This window comes from Bison bison, unplaced genomic scaffold (genome assembly GCF_000754665.1).
Source record: "Bison bison bison isolate TAMUID 2011002044 unplaced genomic scaffold, Bison_UMD1.0 scf7180017864518, whole genome shotgun sequence".
Taxonomy (NCBI): domain Eukaryota; kingdom Metazoa; phylum Chordata; class Mammalia; order Artiodactyla; family Bovidae; genus Bison; species Bison bison.
Genome location: NW_011495071.1, coordinates 3045956 through 3067905, shown reverse-complemented (window position 1 = coordinate 3067905; position 21950 = coordinate 3045956). Strand labels below are relative to the sequence as shown.

Here is a 21950-nt window from a genome sequence, read left to right as displayed (position 1 = left end):
AATATTTCATTTTCAATTGCCAAGGTATATTCTTAAACTTTTCTATCTACATGTAGAGTAGACTAGTTTTTCTAGGATGGATGCAATTTTGTAATGTTTTCCTTGGTAATAGAAGAATCAAGTATATAATTCATAAGTTTAACAGCATGTTATGTAAATAAAATCTAAATCAGATAAATATGCTTTTAGAAACTGTGCTTTGATTTTTCATTCTGAAATTAGGATCATCACATCACTAAGACAGTCAAATTCCTGAACAAACAGGACAGTGACCACCACCCCTAAAATGAAGCAAACAAATATAGAGTGAAGAGGATAAGGAAGAAAAAGGATTCTACTGACATTCCTCTGTCCCAGAGATTCCTTGGCAGAAGCTTGTCCTAGATGAGCAGGGTCCTAGGTCTTGGCATTAGGTAGAACGAGCCATCAGATAACTCTGCTGGAGCACAGGATGGTGGGGCTGTTGTAGGAACAGCCATGTGGGGAAAAGTCACATCTTCTTTTCCCAGGCAGGCTGAGAAGATGAGGAGTAACCCACCAAGGGCCAGGAAAACACCAGAAGCCCAACCCAGGTAGAGGGCATCTCCAAACTCCCACCGAGGCACAATCTCAGGGATGCTGTCATCCCAGAAGTCTTGGATTGTGGTGTAGGCCACCCAGGAGACGGGAAGGAGGGTAGTGGCCGCAGCTGATGCCTCCAAAGTCCCTCCCAGGAGGCAAAGCCTCCTTTTAAGCACCCGTCTGATCCTATGAAACTGGAAGCATTCAGCCCCAAAGCCAGAGAGCAGAAGCCCCATGAGTCCGAGCCCATGGGAGGCCACCATGAGGATGCGGGACGCCTGGAGCTCCTGGGGCAGAGACAGGAAGGACTCAAAGGCTTTGCACACGGTGGCGACTTCCTCCTGATCCACGCAGACCTCCCAAAGCCCCATGGTCCAGGTCTCCATTTCGTTCAGCTCCAGACTGAGAGTCTTCCACCGGGGAAGGATAGTGGTGACGCATAAGCAGATGCAGCCAAGGAGAGAAAGGAGCAGTCCCCCTAGCTGGATTTTCCCGTGGAAACTCCAGGACATGGTTGCTCCCACCAGAGAATAAAGGCAGAAAGCAAAGGAGGAGAGGCGGCTCAGTGACTGCGTCAGGCAGGACTTTTGGGAAGTTGAGCAGAAGGTCTTTCAGGTTTGGAGAGGGTTCCTGTTTCAGTTTTCTAGGCGGCTGGTGCCAGGGACTTGGCAATGTTTGGGTTTAGGGGGTGTGCCCAAGATTAGATGTGGGGGTGGATCCTGGGGGAGGGGCCCATGAGAGGCAAAGTAGTCAGATAGTAAACCATCAATACATATTTGATGAGTACATCCAAAAAATTCCTCCCCAGGTCCAAGAAGACAAGAATGATGTTCTGGGAGTACACATTTAATGTAATCTTTCCGGAGGGTAACATGACATCATGATTTACACTTTTTGTTGTTTTTTTTGGTTAGTTGCTCAGTTGTGTCCGACTCTTTGTGACCACATGGACTGTAGCCCATCAGCTCCTCTATCCACAGGATTTTCCAGGCAAGAATACTGGACTGGGTTGTCATTTCCTTCTCCAGGGGATCTTCCTGACCCAGGGATGGAACCCATGTCTCCTGCATCTCCTGCATTGGCAGGCAGATTTTTTACCTCTGAGTCACCAGGGAAGCCTTTTACACTTTAAAATATATACACAGGTGCATGCGTGCTCAGTCGCTTCAATCATGTCTGACTCTGTGGGATCTTATGGACCGTCACCTGTCAGGCTCCTCTGTCCATGAGATTCTCCAGGAAAGAATAATAGAGTGGGTTGCCATGCCCTTCTCCAGGATATATATGCATACTTTGTCCCAACACCCTACCTCCAAGAATTTATTGTGAATATATACAAAGATGTATGAAAATATCCTTTGAACTAGTGTTGATCATTGTGTATTATTATGTACAGTTTAGGCAGCTGTTTTAAATTGATGTAGAAGAAATTTTAATGACGTGAAAAATGTTTTTGATATGTTAAGTGACAAAAACAGTGACCAAACAATATATAGGTTCACTTTCACAAAAAAGTGCATATATCTGTATCTATATGTATTAATATGTATGTGTTTGTATATGTATATATGTATTAATATGTATGTGTGTGTATATATATATATATATACACAATATACCACAACGTGTTAACCATGGTTATTTTTAGTGGTAAGAGCATGGATAGTTTTTTATTTGTGCCTATGTATTGAGTTGGCCAAAAAACTCGTTCGGGGCTTTCCATAACATATAATGGAAAAGCCCAAATGAACTTTTTGGCCAGCCCAAAATTTTATACATTTTACAGATTTAATCATTTAGTGATTTCGTAGGCAGAAAGAAAAAAAAAAAAATCTCCTATCCAAGGAGTTTATTCAGACCCAGAATATCGCAGGAGGTAAGCGCTTCCACCTCCGTCTCCGGCTGACAGCAGCTGTAAATAGATGGTAGTCACACCAGCTTTCATTCCTATTTGCTGCTGCTGACAAGAGGCAGGTTCCGACAGGAAAGGAAATAATTCGCATTTACTGAGCGTGGTTAAAAACCAGACTTTTGGCCAGATTCTTTCTCCTTATTTAATGTTCACACCCGCGCTGTGAGATACAAGTTAGGGAGCTTGCCAAGGTCCCCCAGCTGGTAAGAAGAGATCCAAGTCCTGAGCCCGCGGCTGGGACTCATGTTTCCTGTGCGGTCTCCCGCCCGCTCAGAGACGCTTCCTGCGCTGCGCCTGCGCACTGGTGACACAGCACGCCCCTGTGGGCTCATCTTTATGGCAAAATACGAAAGAAAACTGGGGTTTATTATATTGAAGACGTAAGTGTTGACCAACGTATTCCCCTATTTACATTTTAATCTGAGTCCCCTGTAGTACACTAGGAAGTGAAAAGGGGGCGTGGGATAGTAAGGGGGAAGCATCTGAAAAAACAGTACCTTGACTTAACCTGAATGACACCTCAACGCTTAAGCAGCCTGATTAACTTGTCAGTCTTGTAGGGGTGGACAGAGGTGAGCAGAATCTTCTGGAATGTCTCCTTTCCTTTCATGTTTTATTATGGAAAATTTCAAACATAGATAAAAGTAGAGCAGATGGCATAAAGAAATCTCGTGTACTCTCACTCAGCTTCAGAAATTCACTGATAGCAATCTTGTTTCATCCGTACCTGCAGCCACAGCTCCCCTTCCCTCCTTTAATCCTGCCTTGAAACAAATGGGATGCTCTTTTAAATTGTAGTCTCCTTCTGCTGCTTTTACAGCAACCACATGTTCTAATCAAAGCGATGGCAAAATATTATGCTTCCCTGGAAACCCTGTCTGCTTGTACTATATCCATCCAGATTTGTGTTTGACACTTTGCTTCCTGAATCCAGGCATGCCACATGTGTGTGAGACATGTTCGGTCAGGAGGAGTTCTTTCAGACACTGTTCCTTACTTCTTTGGCTTTTCTTCAGAGCCCTTTCTTGTGAAAATCTGTGAGTTAGGAGATATACAAACCAGGATAAGTATGAATTATAAAAGAGATCAGGTAAGGAAAAACAGAACCCATTTATTTGTTAATTTCTTTAACAAAATTTAAAATAAATATCTGGCTGCACCAGGTCTTAGTAGTGGCATGTGTGATCTAGTTCCCTGACCAGGGATCGAACCCTGGTCCCCTGCATTGGGGGCATGGAGTCCTAGCCACTGGACCACCAGGAAGTCCCCTAATTTCTTTAAAATTTTTTTTAAATTTATTTTTTATTGAAGTATAGTTGATTTACAATGTTGTGTTAGTTTCTGGTGTACAGCAAAGTGATTCAGTTATATAAATATATATATATACACACAACAGTTATATAAATATATATATATACACACACATGTAAATTCTTTTTCAGATTCTTGTTTATTGTAAGATATTATAGTTCTCTGTGCTATACAGTAGTACCTTGTTATTTATCTGTTTTGTATGTAGTAATGTGAATCTGCTAAACCCAAACTTCTAATTTATCCCTCTCCCCCTTTCCCTTTAGTAACCTAAGTTTGTTTTCTGTCTGTGAGTCTATTTCTATCTTGTCAATAAATTTATTCGTATCATTTTTTTTTAGATTTCACATATAAGTGATACTATATATTTGTCTTTCTCTGATAGGTCCATTTGTATTGCTGCAAATGTCATTATTCCATTCCTTTTTATGGCTGAGTAATGTCCCATTGTATATATACCACATCTTTTTTAATTCATTCATCTGTCAATAGACATTAAGGTTGCTTCCATGTCTTGGTTATTGTAAATAGTGCTGCTGTCAACATTGAGGTGCATGTATATTTTCAAATTCGTTTTCTCAAGATATATGCCTTGGGGCTTCCCTGGTGGCTTAGAGGGTAAAGCATCTGCCTGCAATGTGGGAGACCCGGCTTCTATCCAAGACTCGGGTTCAATCCCTGGGTCGGGAAGATCCCCTGAAGAAGGAAATGGCAACCCACTCCAGTACTCTTGCCTGAAAAATCCCATAGACAGAGGAGGCTGGTAGGCTACAGTCCATGGGGTCTCAAAGAGTAGCACATGACTGAGCCACTTCACTCACTCACTCACTCATGACTAGGAGAGGGATTGGTAGATCATATGGTAACTCTATTTTTAGTTTTTAAAGAAATTTCCATACTGTTTTCCATAGTGGCTGCATCAAATTACATTCCCATCAAGAGTACAGAAGGGTTCCTTTTTCTCCACACCCTCTCCAGGATTTATATTTGTAGCCTCTTTGATGATGGCCATTTTAAGTGGTATGAGGTCAAACCTCATTGCACTACTTTTGATTTGCATTTCTCTAATAATTAGTAATTTTGAGCATCTTTTGACCTACTTTTTGGCCATCTGTATGCCTTCTTTGGAGAAATGTCTATGTCTTCTGCCAATTTTTTTGATAGGGTTGTGTGATGTTTTGGTTATTGAGTTGTATGAGTTGTCTGTATATTTTTAAAATTAGCCCCTGTTGGTTGCATCATCTGCAAATATTTTCTCTCAGTGTGTAGGTTGTCTTTTCGTTTTGTTTATGGTTTACTTTGCTGTGCAAAAACTTATAAGTTTGATTAGGTCCCATTTGCATATTTTTGCTTTTGTTTCTATTGCTTTGGGAGACTGACCTAAAAAGACATTGTTATGATTTATGTCAGAAATGTTTTGCCTGTGTTTCATCTAGAAATTGTTTGGCCTCATGTTTTACACTTAAGTCTTTAAGCCATTCTGAGTTTATTTTTGTGTATGGTATGATGGAGTGTTTTGATTTACATGGCAGTCCAGCTTTCACGACATCACTTGCTGAAGAGATACACCACCCCCTGCCCCCTGCCACGTTGTATATTCTCGCCTTCTTTGTCGAAGATTTATTGATGGTAGGTGTATGGGTTTATTTATGGGCTCTGTATTTTGTTCCATTAATCCATATGTCTGTTTTTATGCCAGTATCATGCTGTTTTGATTACTGTAGCTCTGTAGTACTGTTTGACGTCTGGGAGGGTTATGCCTCCAGTTTTTCTCTTTTTCATCAGTATTGCTTTGGCAATTCTGGGTCTTTTATTGTTCCATATAAACTTGAGCATTATTTGTTCTAGTTCTGTGAAAAAATTTCATGGGTAATTGGAAAGAGATCTCATTAAGTCTATAGATTGCTTTGGGTAGTATGGCCATTTTAACAATATTAATTCTTCTAATCTGAGAGCTGTTAATTTCTTTTTCTTAACTCAAGTGTTCACTTGTACTTGAGTACATTGTGTGTAGCAATCCCATTCCATTCCCTATGCTCTTTACTGTTCTTCCTGACTCTTCCTTGTCTTTTGTTGGAAATTTGAAGAACAGTCTTTAGCTTATCCAGTGCTCAGGGAGAGGTGGAACTTCTACAGTTTAGTTTCTTAGAAGAAGATTCCAGAACTTCAACCTGATAACTCTTTCCATTCTTAATTCAGATTCCTTCTTACTGTGAAACCTCCCTGATGCAATCTGAGACTGGGTTGCTGCTGCTGCTAAGTCGCTTCGGGCATGTCCAACTCTGTGCGACCCCATAGACGGCAGCCCACCAGGCTCCCCCATCCCTGGGATTCTCCAGGCAAGAACACTGGATCGGGTTGCCATTTCCTTCTCCAATGCATGAAAGTGAAAAGTGAAAGTGAAGTTGCTCAGTCGCGTCCGACCCTCAGCAACCCCATGGACTGCACCCTTCCAGGCTCCTCCGTCCATGGGATTTTCCAGGCAAGAGTACTGGAGTGGGGTGTCACTGCCTTCTCCGTCTGAGACTGGATACTCCTCCAATATTTCTTCTGCCCTTTGTATCTTCCTTAGAGGTAGATTAAGCTTCCAGGGCTGTTACTTGTACGGATCCCTTCCAAGGGCTGCACTTGGTTTTATATTTTTTATTTTACATTCTTTTCCTTAAAGAGTCCTCCCCCTCCTGACAATTGTGTAAGATTTAGGTCCCACAATATCTGGATCAATCCCTTAACTACCTCGAAGATAGTAATGACCAATATTTTTTCCTGAGATTATTTATTCACATATTTAGGATTCCCAGCCTAGCAGTGTCTGTCATATAGTAGTTGCTCAAGAAATATTGTTACAAGTTTTCAAGAATTTCATCTGCAGGTCCTTCTTTCCTCACTGGGCATTTGTTAGTATAAATATTTAGATTTCAAGGAGAGGCTGACAGGTCCACCAAACAAAAGTTGGTTAGTCTTCTAGAGAGAGGCACTTCTCAAGATATTATGGCTTCCTGTCTCAACCCCAAATTCATTTCCTTTGCTTATGTCACAGGAAGATTCCCCTGCCTCACTAGTACAAGAAGATTGTTCCATGGACACTTAAAAATGACAAGAACCTTCAGGTCAGCATCCACTTGGGGTCTACCCTCACAATGTACCTTTAAAATTTTTTTAAAAAGCATTTTAATCAATGCAATATATGTTTATTGTAGAAAAATAGAAAAATCAGGTGAAAGAAGAGAATAAATACCATCAGTTCATCACTAAAAGTTAATTTGGTGTACATACTTTATATTTGTATCTATTTGTATATTGTATCTATTTATTATTTTTAATACTCTAAGTTTATAAGCATGAGCAGAAATGAGAATATCAGGAATCCTTGCAGTTAGTCACAAACTAGAGTAGGCGGGTCACACATATTCACACTTTGCAATTACAAGTGGGAGACGCTGCTCTCATCAACTTTGTATGTGGCAGCCGAGTGCTGGCAATTTTAATTAGGTCATTTCATACTTGACGCTGTGTACTTGTTCTGAGAACACCTCCCAAATTAATTACTCTTCTACACCTTTCCCAATAAGGACCTTATTTTTGTTTGAACAAAGTTTACATGTATGTTCATTTTTTTTTTAGAACTTTATAGCTTATAAAGCTTTATAATTAACCCTGTGCCCAGATCCGTGGGTCAAGAAGATTCCCTGGAGAAAGAAATGGCAACTCACTCCAGCATTCTTACCTGGAGGAATCCCCATAGACAGAGGAGCCAGGCGGGTTACAGTCCATGGGGTGGCAAAGAGTCGGGTATGACTGAAGTGACAGCAGGCAGGCACATATGCACATAGTATATTGCGAACATCTTTTAGTATGTAACACTTGAAAAGTGAAAAAAATTTTTTAAAGTTTTGATAAAATTGATTTGTAACCTCTGACAGAAAGCGCTAAGTATCATGTTCCAACTCCATTCAGTACTAATGTTATTTATACTTCAGTTCAGTTCAGTCGCTCAGTCGTGTCCGACTCTTTGTGACCCCATGAACTGCAGCACGCCAGGCCTCCCTGTCCATCACCAATTCCCGGAGTATACCCAAACTCATGTCCACTGAGTCAGTGATGCCATCCAATCATCTCATGCTCTGTCGTCCCCTTCTCCTCCTGCCCTCAATCTTTCCCAACATCAGGGTCTTATCAAATGAGTCAGCTCTTCACATCAGGTGGCCAAAGTATTGGAGTTTCAGCTTCAACATCAGTCCTTCCAATGAACACCCAGGACCAATCTCCTTTAGGATGGACTGGTTGGATCTCCTTGCAGTCTCCTTGGAACTCTCAAGAGTCTTCTCCAACACCACAGTTCAAAAGCACCAATTCTTCTGCACTCAGCTTTCTTTATAGTCCAACTCCCACATCCATACATGACTAATGGAAAAACCATAGCCTTGACTAGACAGATCTTTGTTGACAAAATAATGTCTCTGCTTTTTAATATGCTGTCTAGATTGGTCATAACTTTCCTTCCAAGGAGTAAACGTCTCTTAATTTCATGGCTGCAGTCACCATCTGCAGTGATTTTGGAGCCCCCCAAAATAAAGTCTGACACTGTTTCCACTGTTTCCCCATCTATTTCCCATGAAGTGATGGGACCAGATACCATGATCTTCGTTTTCTGAATGTTGAGTTTTAAGCCACCTTTTTCACTCTCCTCTTCCAATTTCATCAAGAAGTTCTTCAGTTCTTCACTTTCTGCCACAAGGGTGGTGTCATCTGCATATCTGAGGTTATTGATATTTCTCCCAGAAATCTTGATTCCAGCTTGTGCTTTTTCCAGCCCAGTATTTCTCATGATGTACTCTGCATAGAAGTTAAATAAGCAGGGTGACAATATACAGCCTCGACGTACTCCTTTTCCTGCTTGGAACCAGTTTGTTGTTCCATATCCAGTTCTAACTGTTGCTTCCTGACCTGCATACAGGTTTCTCAAGAGGCAGGTCAGGTGGCCTGGTATTCCCATGTCTTTCAGAATATTCCACAGTTTATTGTGATCCACACAGTCAAAGGCTTTGGCATAGTCAATAAAGCAGAAATAGATGTTTTTTCTGGAACTCTCTTGCTTTTTCCATGATTCAGCGGATGTTGGCAATTTGATCTCTGGTTCGTCTGCCTTTTCTACTTAAGTTAGGTAATATAAATAATATAAATGTATATTTAATAAATATTACACATACGTATGGGGCCTCCTAGGTGGCGCTAGTGGTGAAGAGCCCGCTTGCCAGTGCAGGAGAGACAGGGGATTCAGGTTCCATCCCTGGGTCAGGAAGAGTCGCTGGAGGGCATGGCAACCCACTTCAGTATTCTTGTCTGGAGAATTCCATGGACAGAGGAGCCTGGTGGGGTACGGTCCATAGGGTCGCAAAGAGTCCGACAGGGCTGAAGCGATGTAGCATGCGCACACTGACACACACATAAATAAATAAATATACATACATATAAACTATGCAATATGAAAGGAGTGCGATTATGGGCATACTTTTATTTATAAGGTGATGCCACGTCCTTGAACAACTGCAGAGGCACCATTCACATACATTCTGATGGTCACTGCAGTCCATGAGAATGAATACTTAACGAAAAAAGATCAAGATGCGCTTCTTGGGTCTTCAGGCTACATAAATTTCACAGGAAAGCGTTTTGCAATTGAGAAAGGTTCACTCGGGACTGGTTATTAAATAAGACCATTTCACTTCTAGTGAAAAACCGGCGGGAAAAGACCAACTATTTAACAAGGAGGTAGTAAACGCGTCTACGCACAGTTTGCCAACTACCGGACACCGTGGAAAATCCCCGCCAGGATAGCCGCGGTGCCTGCTGGGAGCTGTAGTGCAGCCATCGCTTTTCGTGAGGAGATCTGGGCCCCGCGAGACTTCGTTTCCCGGCAGGCCGCGCGCCAAGGCTGCCGGCGGGAAGGGAGCTGCCGCGCTGGCTGAGAGTGACCCTGTCAGTTTTGGTTCTTGTGGTGGCGATGGCCTCGTTCGTGACGGAAGTCCTGGCACACTCCGGGAGGCTGGAGAAGGAGGATCTGGGCACTCGGATCAGTCGCCTGACCCAGCGGGTGGAAGAAATCAAGGTGAAGCCGGAGCAGCGGGCGGTTGACTGTAAAGGGACGGAGGGAGGAACGAGAGTGGGTGCAAGTATGTGGGATGAGAAGGGGGCTTAGAGGGGAGCCCAGACTGGGACTGGGACTGCGGAGCCGAGGAGGCTGGGACGGTGGGAAGAGGCGGTGGCTGGGGCAGTATTGGGAGTGGGGTTAGGCTGGGGAGGTATGGGATAGGGGGACGAGGGGAGGGCGGTGGAGACCGGCAGAGCAGGGAATTTGGGACTGGAAGCCCGAGGCGTCTAGGGAGCGGGGGATAGCAGCTGGATAGAAATGAGGGCAGGATCACCCCACCCCTCTTCGGTGTGTAGTTTCCTCCTCTGTATGATTCGTGGATGAATGTGATAGCTTTGGGAGGATTGTACCGTTCTCCTCCCTGAATGTTTGTCATTACAAACGTATCAGTACTTTATTAAACTCAACTCTCTTCACCCCTAGGCCTTTGAGACTATGCCGAGTGTTATAAAACACGTGACTAGCACTTCTTTGGACCTTGCTGTCTTGGAATTGATACAAAAACAGAAGGCACCTGACCACACGGAGTTTCACTTCGTGCTACTGTCATTACCTTACATTTGTTATTTGCCACATCTTTGTTGCTTTCTTAAACATCTTAAAAAGACGTGTACCCTGTGGATTTAAGACAGCAAGTTTGGCACTGAACCATAAAGGCACAAAAATGGTTTTATTTTACCAAAATGATTTCCTAAGTGTTAAGTATTCACGTCACTGGCATCTCCTGGAATATGGCTTTAGGATTTTTCATTGCTTTTTTATATGATGGAAAGAAGACCAACTGTTAAGCTACAGGCTCCTCCCCGTTCTGGAACTAACTTGCCTTTCTCCGGGTTATTTTCCCATCCAGACAGATGAGAATTACTTTCTATTCTCCAAGCAGACCCACTTTTTCCCTAGTTGCCAGATTTTGTTTATGTTGCCATCTCTCCATCTTTTACCTGTTAGTAGTTCTACTCATTCTTCAAGTTCCATCTCAAATGTCGTTTCGTGTATGAAAAATATCCCCATTTACCCTCAGGCAGAGGTGCTCTGTCTCTCAGCTGTGCTTCTGGAGTACCTGAACTCTTGTTATATTGTATTTCTGTGTTCTGATTACTTAAGTGTATCCTATCTTTCCTACCTAAAAGGAATTTATTTGGGACAAGCATAATTTCCTTGGTTCAGTTTAAAGAATCTGCCTGCAGTGCAGGAGACACAGGAAACGTGGGTTCGATCCCTGGATTGTGAAGCTCCCCTGGAGGACGAAATGGCAACTCACCCCAGTATTCTTGCCAGAAAAATCCCATGGACAGAAGAGCCTGGTGGTCTACGCTCTGTGGGGTTCAGAAGAGTCAGACATGACTGAGCAACTGAGCATGCATGCAAGCATCGTTTATTCTTGTCTCCCAAACATTGACTAATTCAGTGAAAAATATTCAATAATTTATTAAATTATTTTGCGTTAAAGGAAATAATGGAACTCAGATCAACTTAGGTTTTAAGATTGTGTGTGCTCAGTCGCTTTGTTGTGTCCAACTCCATAGCCCCATGGACTGTAGCCTGCTAGGCTCCTTTGTCTAGGGAATTCTCCAGGTGAGAATACAGAGCAGGTTGCCATTTCCTACTCTAGGGGATCTTCCCAACCCAGGGATTGAACCTGCGTCTCTTGTGTCCCCTGCATTGGCAGGAGGATCCTTTACCACTAGTGCCACCTGGGAAGCCTGAATTATTTAAGATTAGGTCTTGCAATTTTATAAGCAAGAAAATAGAAATTCATAAATCAATTGAGGTATACAGATTATGGTCTTAATTTATTCATTTACTTTTTTTCCTATTAGATATATGATTAAAATTAGTGACTATAGTCTGAACTGGTTTGATTCAAAATGAGAATTTCTGGCTCTGCCTTTCTCTTTTTCAGTGTTTGTACAATTCTTGGGCACTGTTGGGATTTGTTGATCATTGTCTTCTTGTATCCTTGTGTTATGGGACTCTTAACGGTAGGAGAAATGTTTTTTCAGAGAAACCCATTGGCTTGGAAGGGAAAGTGAATGGGTATGAGTAACTGGGCAAAAAGGCCCTGACTTGGAAGATCCCTAACAGAAGACGAGCTATGTATTTTAAGAGTTCCCTACTCATGTCATTGTAACTTTTCTCTTGTATAATAGGGCGAGGTGTGCAGTATGATCAGCAAGAAGTATAGTGAATTCCTACCTAGCATGCAGAGCGCACAGGACCTGGTTACCCAAGTGGATAAGCTATCTGATGACATTGGCTTGCTGAAATCTAGGATAGAGACTGAGGTAAGAACAGTTTGTTATGTGGGATGGGTTTGTAGGGAGAAAGTTCAGCTTCATGATTCCAAGGACAACTCAGTTTACAATTTTTTTTTTATCTTCATTTTTAAAAAAAAATAAAACTTATTTATTTGACTGCACCAGGTCTTAATTATGGCATGTGGGATCTAGTTCCCTGACCAAGGATTGAACCCTGGCCCCCTGCATTGGTCCTCTTAGCCACTGCAGGGAAGTCCACCAGGGAAACCACCACCAGGGAAGTCCTTAATACAAATTTTAAAGACCTCACTTTCCTTATTAGTGAATGGAAGTTGAATTAGATGACCTTAAGGTAATTTCCAGTTTTAAAATACAGATGTTTTCCAAAACTATAAACAATTTCTTTTTTATGGTAAAAAATTTTAAGCTATGCTAATAATGTCTTGCATCTTAGTTCACTTTATAAATTAAAAATATAGCCTCAAGATTTTAATGTCTTCATAATAAAAACAGATAAAGCATATAAGTGAATCATTTGGCCTTGTCTCTTATCATCTCCTACTTTAAAATGCTTGTATCTCTTAACGGCATGCATTCTCTTATATCTGCAGCTGGCCTCAACGTATTAAAGCTTCAGCACAATCTTTGTCTTTTGGCTTTCTTGTGGAAAATTGACTTGGATTGCCAGTCACAACCACTGTACTTCCTGTCATAAAGCCACTTTCCTTGGACACGCAGGGAATCTCTGCCCATCTTATCCCGTGTCACTTTATACTTTATGGGGCTAGTGCTTACTGTACTTCCTATGGAAAGTCTGGCAGTTTTTAAGAATGTTCACCTTGTTTGCCAGAGTACTGTCATCACAAAGGAGTAAGCCAGTGTTGAAACAGGAATATCCACTTCATAATTTAAAAGTTGCTTTTCATGTATATTATCTCACCAGGATTTTTCCCTTACAGTTTTCTTTTAGGAAAAATAAGCCGTTGAAAAAAATCAAGTTGATATTAGAGGTTTAAACTGAATAGGTGTCTTGTACATCTGTTTCTAAATTTTCACTCAGGGTGCATTGATATCCAAAATCAAGATGTTGAGATATTCTCAAGGTCCTAAAGGAAAGAAAGACATCAAGTCTCTTCTCTGTGTGACAGTTCCTAAAGAAGGAAAGGGAACAGATGTGTTTTTAAAAGTTCTGTATAAAACTTGAATTGCAAGTGGGGAAACCACTAGCTATTTGGAAAATCTATTTAATACTGACTTTACCTGTCATTCTGGTTAGAGGTTTTAATAAAAATAAATCCATTACTCTGCAACTCTGGCACAGTTCAAATAATATATTCAAAGGGTATTTGTCAGACAAATAAGTCAGTAGTGCAATTACTAGACTGTGTTATTAGAAATGAAGTATCTGGAACAAGAAAGTAATGGACTATGTACGTTTTCCTGGCCAGATTATGACTGGACAAGATTTATTCAGTTCTGATTGTTGTATTTTTAAAGATGACTGGTCTTGATGAGAGGGTCCAGACCTGACCACCATACCATCTGAAGAACGGTGAAGAAACTGGGGGTATTTAGCTGTGAGAAACACTTTCAATATTTGGAGTCTTACCATTTGAGAGAAAGATTCAAATGTATGGCTAGAGAGGGGGAATTCGATTCAATAGGTGGTCTAAAGGGTTTATTCAGTCATTTGATATATTTACTGAGCATCTGTAAATTGCCAGATACTATGGTAGTTGGTGAACTAGTTTTTTATTTCAAAATGTGAATCTCATGCCTGCTATAGAGGAATAAAATAATGTGATACACATTAAATAGGAATAATTCAGTTAAAGAGAGGAGATGTTGCTAAAGATGTCTTCCTGTACGAATTGGGGTCCAAACCAAAGTCTGAAGTGATAGGTAATTAAGCAAAAGAAGAAGGAGAAATGTTTAGGCAGGCACAGGGGACAGCATGGTGGAAACGTGGAGGTAGTGGAGAGACACCACTTTTGGAAAGCTGCACGTATTCCATATGACAGATGATGACAGATGTTGATAGAATGTGGTGGGAGGGGCCATGAGATGAGATTAAAAAGGTAAGCCAGAACCATGTGTATCAGTTTAAGTAGTAAGGATTTTCTTGATTGCCCTGTAGAAGCCGTAGAGGAGTTTTAAGTAGGGGAGTGATGTCAGATTTGAATTTTAGGAATCCCATTCTGCTTGCAGTTTGAAGAAAAGACTTGAGGGAAAAGAGACTGGGAAATGAGAAGGCAGCTGAAGCATCAGGAGGCAGTTAAAGTAATCAGGCAAGACAGGCTGCGACCTTCACCACAGTCAGTGGCAATAGGCATAGAGAAAAGTGAATCAATCCTGGGGACTTTCAAAAGATATAGGATCTTTGGGAGTTGTTGATGTGAGGAATCAAAGATGGAGGAGTCACTGGTAACTGTGGAACTAGGTTATTGATGTGCCATCCATTGAAACAGGGAATCTGGGGGGGGAGGAGGTTTTGGTTGAGTTTAAATATGGGCTGCCTGTATGAGATCCAAATGAAGCTGCACAGTTGGCTTGTATGAAGATGGAGGCTAGACTATTGTAAAGAAAGATGGGGCAGGGCCAGAAACTTGAAATGCAGTGGCTCAAACAAGATACATATTTTTTTAATCATGGTCTCCAGGCTAGCAGGCTGATTCTACAACCCAGGGCCTGGCTGTTCTAGTGCATTCTGAGTCAAGAACTGTGGCGGATAGTCTGTTCCCTACAATAGTAGCCAGTGGATGAATGTTTTTGCACAGCACCCTGAGCCCCAGTTTCTACAGGGCAGTGTGGTGGGCTGCATGATAGAAGAAAACTCCTGAGCTTAGACAGCATAAACATCTTCTAATGGGTAGTAAGCATGCTGGATTTTTGTCATGAAGGGAAATACTATTTCTATTTTTCAAATGTTTGTTTACTACACAAACATTTTTGAAAAGATCAGAACAAAAGACAGTCCATTGCTTCACTTGCAAGATGGTGCTGAAGTGTAGAAAATCCTAAAAAATGGTCTTCCAACAGTCTGTAGAGCAGTGAAACTGGCAGCATTTGGTGATTTGGTAGGCACAGAGTATCTCAGACCCCATCTCAGGCCTACTGAATTTGAGGCTGCATTTTAATAAGATTCACCAAGCAATATGTATATATGCATGTTATAGTTTGAAAAACACTGCGTTAGAATTTTGCTGTTTTTGTGGTTGCAGTTGGTCTCTCCCCATGTCCAGTGATATCTGGAGGTTCAGAGAAAATAGAAGGCATAGAGAAAATGCATCTATTTTCTTAAGACCCAGATTTGGAAATGGTAGACATCACTTCTGCTTATATACCACTGGTGGGATCTTAGTCACATGGTCACAACTGACTGAGAGGGACAGTGAAAACAGATAGTGTAGTTGGGTAGCCACATTCTGTTCCTATGAGAGAGTGGATTTTAGAGGATAGTTTGCATATCACCCCCTCCATATACATACTTGGATTTTAGGAAAATGGTGTGGACTTGAGAGAGCCACACTTAGAAATTGAAACTATGAGAATGGAGAGAGAATATAGAGCAGGGTTTTTCAATCTAGGCACTGTTGAATGCCTAGATTGGGGCTGGATATTATTCTTTGTTGTGGGGGGCGCTCCCGTACATTGTAAGATGTTTAGATGTTGAGTATCCCTGGCTCTACTCACTAGATGCCAGTAGAACTTGCTGATTTGTGACAAGCCAAAATGTCTCTAGACATTACCAAATGTCCCTGGATGGGGGTGAGCAAAAAATGTTTGATTTTTTGAGAACCATTGGTTCAGAGTAATAAGAGGGCCAGGGAGAAAGGATTATCAGTATGTGTGAAGTGATCAGAGGGAAAGTGAAGGTCCCAAAAGAAAATGAAAAGAAATGGCCAAAGAACCAGGAGAAAAATGAGTAGAAATTGGTGTCATAGATCTAAGGAAAGGAGAATAACAGTGTACTGACGAATGGTTAAGTACTGGTGATACATGCTTTAGACATAGCAACAAGGATTTGATTGATATTTTTTTCTTAAAGATGGGGGAATTTTTAACATATTTAAATCTGGTGGGAGGAGCCATCCTCTAGTAGATATTGAATCAGTATGTAATTCATGAATGAAGAATGAATTGGTAAGAAGTAAAAGATAGAGAAAAGAGGAAGTAATTGATAGTGTGAAGTCCCTGAAAAGGTAGGACAGAATAAGAGGTGGATCCTCACTTAACCTAAGAAAACCTTCCTATTGGTTAGAACTGTTCAACTCTAGAGTGAATTATCACTTGGCCATGGGGACACCCTTCTAGTAATCCAGGTGGGTGAGTTCTGTGATGTGAGGTAACTGCTTAAACTAAAACTCATTGCTGACAAGAGGATACTATGTTGATGACAATGGGTGTTTCTGCATAAGACAAGGATTTGGGCCATTTGGACCACTTCAGGTCTCTTCCTACTACATTCTATGATTTTTATTCCATTCTTAACCAGCATTTAAATTTAATCATGAGTTATATTCAGCTAATAAGGCTTATTGATTATAATGAGTGTTTTATTTCTTAGGTATAGTATAGCTAAAAAGTACTTGTCTTTGGTATTGTGAATTAGGTCCGCCGGGATCTTCATGTATCAACTGCTGAATTTACAGACTTGAAGCAGCAGCTGGAAAGAGACTCAGTAGTCCTCTGTTTGCTTAGACAGCTACAAGAGGTCAGTAAATTCAAACCAAACTTTAGCACTTTGGTGGTGAGAAAGTTGTTTTTTTTTTTTTTTCCAGTTGGTCTTATCGTTTAATGAGTATCCCTTGACTATGTGCTATTTTTTTCATATTTTAAAAACAAGCAAGCGGACAGACTTGAAATAATAAGATGTATCAGATAAAATACCTAATAACTATACTTATCTTTTCAGTTTTCTACTGCTATTGAGGAATATAATTGTGCATTGGCAGGAAAGAAGTATATTTCTGCTGCTCAGCATCTAGAAGAGGTATTAAACACTTTCTCTAAAGCATGAACAAGTAATGCTACTCTTGTTTTAAGTAAATTCTGTGTCACATGTATTCCTTACTGTTATACAAATATGTTCGAATTGCCTAGAGTACAGATGAAATGTTTAACAGTGATTCCATTTCACTGCCAGGCCCAGAAATGCTTGAAGTTGTTAAAATCCAGAAAATGCTTTGACTTAAAAATATTGAAATCTCTCAGCATGGAGCTGACAATACAGAAACAGAATATACTTTATCACCTTGGAGAGGAGTGGCAGAAGCTGATTGTATGGAAGTTCCCACCATCGAAAGGTGATGCTGACCTCAGTGAACTGCTTTGCTTAATCTGCCTGAGCCAGTTTGGCTTCTGAATGTATTCCAAATATTTTATATTGGGAGAGAAGAAGGCTTCATTTATTAATCTCCCAATTCTGTATTGAGTTCTCATTTAAGCAGATATGCTGTTGGGACCAAAATGCTTGTTACTTTCTTCACACTTCTCTTTCTGTCCCTTTCGCTAGGAAGGAGCAGAGAAGGGGGGAGGTGATTGGGAGGGGTCCGTGAGGTGAGGGTATGCTAGAGGAGGTGGGAGCACTTCTCCGTTGTAGAGTGTGCTCATTCCCAGAGCCCTCATCCCAACAGTTGATCTTTTCTAAAAAGCTTGAAGAAACTGTTCGACCTTTCTCTCTCTTGCTAAGGAAGACAGAGGATCGATGGGATAGGAGTTGGACCCAATTTTTGCAGTCCTTGGGGAAAATCGGTGACAGAATCATGAGAAATGGGATAACTCTGGCCCTGGTTTTTATTTATACTACTTGGCTCTCAGCCCCTCTGCCCACCTCTGGGTGTGAACCCTTTTTGATATCTTGTTTATACAAAGTATAATCTCTGAGGGTGTATTGAAAGACATGCCATTAAATCCAGTATATTTTCCAACATTTAATCTTGAAATTTAGTCTGTTTCAGAGGAAACCTCAGAGTCTCCCCTTTCTTCCTTCCCCTTATCCACTTTGGCCTTCAAATACAGTGTATATGTATGTATGTACATAGACACTCCGTCCCCTCACACACACCCCATGTGTATTTTCAAGGAAGTCATCCAGAAGTCTTCGATTCTATTTCCAAGCAGGTTATAAAATTAAGAGAAGATGGCAATTCTTTGTTGTAACACACCCTTCTTGTTAAACTTGTTTGGCAGGCTGTTCTCTTTCCTTCATAAGAGGGAACATAGAAGACGTGGCCTTAACTGAAACTAGGATCTCACTTTTTATTCTTTGCCTTCATTCAGTCATTCAATATATTTTTTATTGTTGAGGTATTGTTGATTTACAGTGGTATGTTAATTTCCTCTGGACAGCAAAGTGATGCAGTTATACATACATATATACACACACACACACACACACACATATATACACACACACACATTTTAAAATTTTCTTTTCTGTTATGATTTATCATAGGATATTGGATATAGTTCCCTGTGCTATACAGTAGGACTTTGTTGTTTATCTGTTCTCAACACATATTTAATATGCAGTTATTGTAGGTACATCATCTTTTGCACTCAGTTTGATTCTCTGAGCATACCAAAAGAAGTAATTTCTTGTTTTAAAGTGATGCCAAGGATTTGTATGCAATAATTCGTACTTGCTTGCATTAGAAGTGTCTTGTACTAAAACCACGTTTTTAGGACTCTTGGTAGACCGTAGGCTCTCAGGAATAGAAATGGGAACATCTTGTACTGCTGAGACAGCTGATATTTTTTTCCCTTCTCCATAGATACCAGCAACTTGGAATCTTGCCTGCAAACAGAGCTTCATTTATGCACCGAACAATCTCAAAAAGAAGAGAAGAACCCCGTGCCACCAATCAGTTCTGTCCTCTTGGCATTTTCTCTTCTTGGAGAGTTACATACCAAGCTTAAGTCATTTGGTAAGCCATCCTACTTTGTTTCATTTACATGACATTTTCAGAAAGTCCAGTGTTAAAGGACTGACAGGAAAAATTAGCAAATATTCTCTGAATGATATTGATGATGGATCATAAAGTTTGGCTTCATGATTCATTAAATAGAATTGTTATAAATATTACCCTTTTCATTAAGGGCTTAGATCCTTTCCTTTTTTTCTTTTCTCTCTCTTTTTTTCCTCAAACTAGCTGCTGGTGTTTTTTTATTTTTTAATAATTTAAATAAAAATCTGTAGACAATCTGGGAAACTTCAGTGGGAAAACTTGCAGTGCATATGGGTGTTATGTAATGTCATGGTACATGTTTTTTGTTGTTAGGCTCAAAGATCTTTTGTTTTTTCTCAAGTGTCTTCAAGTGATTTTTTTCTTTATGAGTGTTGATATAACTTTCAGGTCAGATGCTGCTGAAGTATATCCTTAAGCCTCTGGCATCTTGCCCATCCCTTCTTGCTGTGATAGAAAGCCAGCCTAACATCACCATCATTCGTTTTGAATCTGTGATGACTGACTTGGAACATCCATCGCCATCTGAAGTTTTTGCCAAGATCAGACTGGTACTGGAAGTGGTCCAGAAACAACTTCTAGGTGTGTATTCCCAGGGCCATGCCTTCACATTTTGGAAAAGTTGATGTGGTATTTGAAAGTAAATATTATTTTAAAAAGTGGACAAAAATGTCGCCATTCTGAGTGAATGGAGGATGGAGGTGAGTAAATTATGTCTTGGGGAAAAAGTAGTTACCTTTCTGTTTCTTGCTCTCTTTTGCTTTCCTTCTCTGCCTAGTGTTGACAGGTAAGGTCATCAGTGGTACCCCGTATTCTTTGTTTGTAATATATAGTTGGATTTTGGAATGCATTTCTCTCATGGGACTTCTAGGGACATCATATTTTGGGACTTTTGGTTAATTATAGGAAAAGCAGAAATGGACTAAGTGCTGTTTTATGTATTTCAGTGGGAAAATCCCCATCAACCTAGTTGATATAAACAGACTGGGTTTAACGTGGGACATGAATTTCATTCCAACTCAGCCTACTGGTTAGACCTTTATATATTCACCCCTGAAACAACCATTTTCTGTTGCTTGAATCATTTTTTGGCTGTCACACTATTAAAAGTAAAATTTCTTCTTTTTTTATTATAATACTGTCATTTTAGTCTATTTGACTTACCTTCTTTTTGCTTTTCTCAGTTGTCTTATTGAATAGTCAAATTAAGCACTCTTGCTGTGGAAAAAATGAAAAAAAGAAATGCTGCTATTGTTTGTAAGCCTTCCTGGCAGTCACATAATTTATTTATATATAAAGACTTTATTATTTTTTATTATAGTTCATTTACAGTGTTGTGCCAATCTCTGCTGTATAGCAAAGTGACTCAGTTGAATACATATAGACATTCTTTATTTATATATAAATAATTTAAAGCAAAAAATTCATTCTAGTTCTGATAGCAAAGAATAAAACATTTCAAGACTTGGATGAACTGCAAAAATCCAAGGTAGTTTTCTTCTTGTTCATTTACTTAGGGAGATAATGTAACAAAGAGTCCAAGGATTGGAAGGAACTAGAAAGATAATCAATGCAGATATCTCTGAGGCTTGACTCTACTCTGTAACACTCCCATCAACTGGTCACAACAAGCCTGAGCACCTTTTGAGAGTCTGTCCTACCTCTGTGCAGCTCTGAGTACTGTCAAGTTTTTGTTTGTTTTTTTTTTTCAAAATTGTGTCTCTTTTCTGTATTAAATACTCTTGCAAAATGCCCTTTTTGGAAATTAAATCTTTAGGGCAGTTGTTTAAAAAATATGTTCAAAATATATTGCGCTGTAATATCTGCTTTACTGATGCTGTTTCTACTATGTGGAGCTGTATAGAAGTCTAATTCTTTGAAATTGGTCTTTGAAATTCTTTCCAGTCTCTGTTATTATGTCCCCTACGTCTTACCACCATCTTTACTTTTTTTAAGATGAAATAATGTTAGATCTTCTTATCTTCAGTGATCTTCTGTGGATATATTCCATTTCTTCCACAGTCCTTTTTATTACAGTATGGTGTTGAAAACAGAACAAAGTATTCTAGATATAGCCTGAACCAATTCAGATTCATACGGAAGGATTATTCACTCCTTCGGTCTCAGTTTCAGGTTTCTGTTAGTACAGCCAAAGGCTGTTATTACACAGGTAACTTACTGAGCTTGATGTAAATGAAAATCCCACATCATACTCAGTGCAGATGGCTGCTTTCCTGTCTTACACTTGACTTTTTACAGTTAACATTGATCTTTGTTAGATTTTACATGATAAAATTTTGCAGTGAGTTAACTCCCCTTTCTACTTCATGTTGAATGCATATTTGATAATCATGTTTACTTGTAGCTTGTCAGTGATGGTACTGTTAGCCTAGGATAGGGCTAGATTGGAGGGTGCTCTAGGAGCACACTGAAATGTCTTTTCAGGTTGACATTGGTCCTTTAAGTGCTCAATCCACTGTGTTTGTAAGTTTTCTTTGTACCTAGGATATTCAGAGCAGAAGACAACTAACTCACTGTTGCTGGGTTCTCTTCTCATCTCTTTAATATCTTTCAGTCAATATTCCTTCCTTCATACTTAGTTTCTCTTCTTTGCATCAGCAATAACACCTAAAACAATGTTAACAAATATTAATGTCTGTGCACATTCCTGACTTAAAACTGATTTTAATGGAAATAAATGGGGCTTTTTTTTTTTTAATGGTTTATTCTTCCCCTAAATATAACCTGAGGATCATACTTTGTAGCCTTAGTTCTTTTTGGAGTCTTCT

The 21950-nt window shown here is 40.2% G+C and overlaps 2 protein-coding genes across 2 annotated transcripts in view; one reads left to right on the top strand and one right to left on the bottom strand.

Moving 5' to 3' along the window:
* Window positions 1-380: 380 nt before the first annotated feature.
* On the bottom strand, window positions 381-1073 carry CLDN25 (claudin 25). Its single transcript, XM_010830351.1, has one exon. It carries the CDS (start codon window positions 1071-1073, stop codon window positions 381-383), a length of 693 nt encoding a protein of 230 aa, XP_010828653.1.
* An 8634-nt stretch (window positions 1074-9707) lies between these two features.
* Window positions 9708-21950, top strand: part of ZW10 (zw10 kinetochore protein) — a 35236-nt gene continuing 22993 nt past the window's right edge. The window contains exons 1-7 of the mRNA XM_010830350.1: window positions 9708-9893; window positions 12086-12220; window positions 16806-16907; window positions 17109-17186; window positions 17340-17499; window positions 18970-19122; window positions 19552-19743. Coding sequence (XP_010828652.1) covers window positions 9789-9893; window positions 12086-12220; window positions 16806-16907; window positions 17109-17186; window positions 17340-17499; window positions 18970-19122; window positions 19552-19743 — 925 coding nt within the window. The 5' untranslated portion in view covers window positions 9708-9788. The remainder of the gene's footprint in view (window positions 9894-12085; window positions 12221-16805; window positions 16908-17108; window positions 17187-17339; window positions 17500-18969; window positions 19123-19551; window positions 19744-21950) is intronic.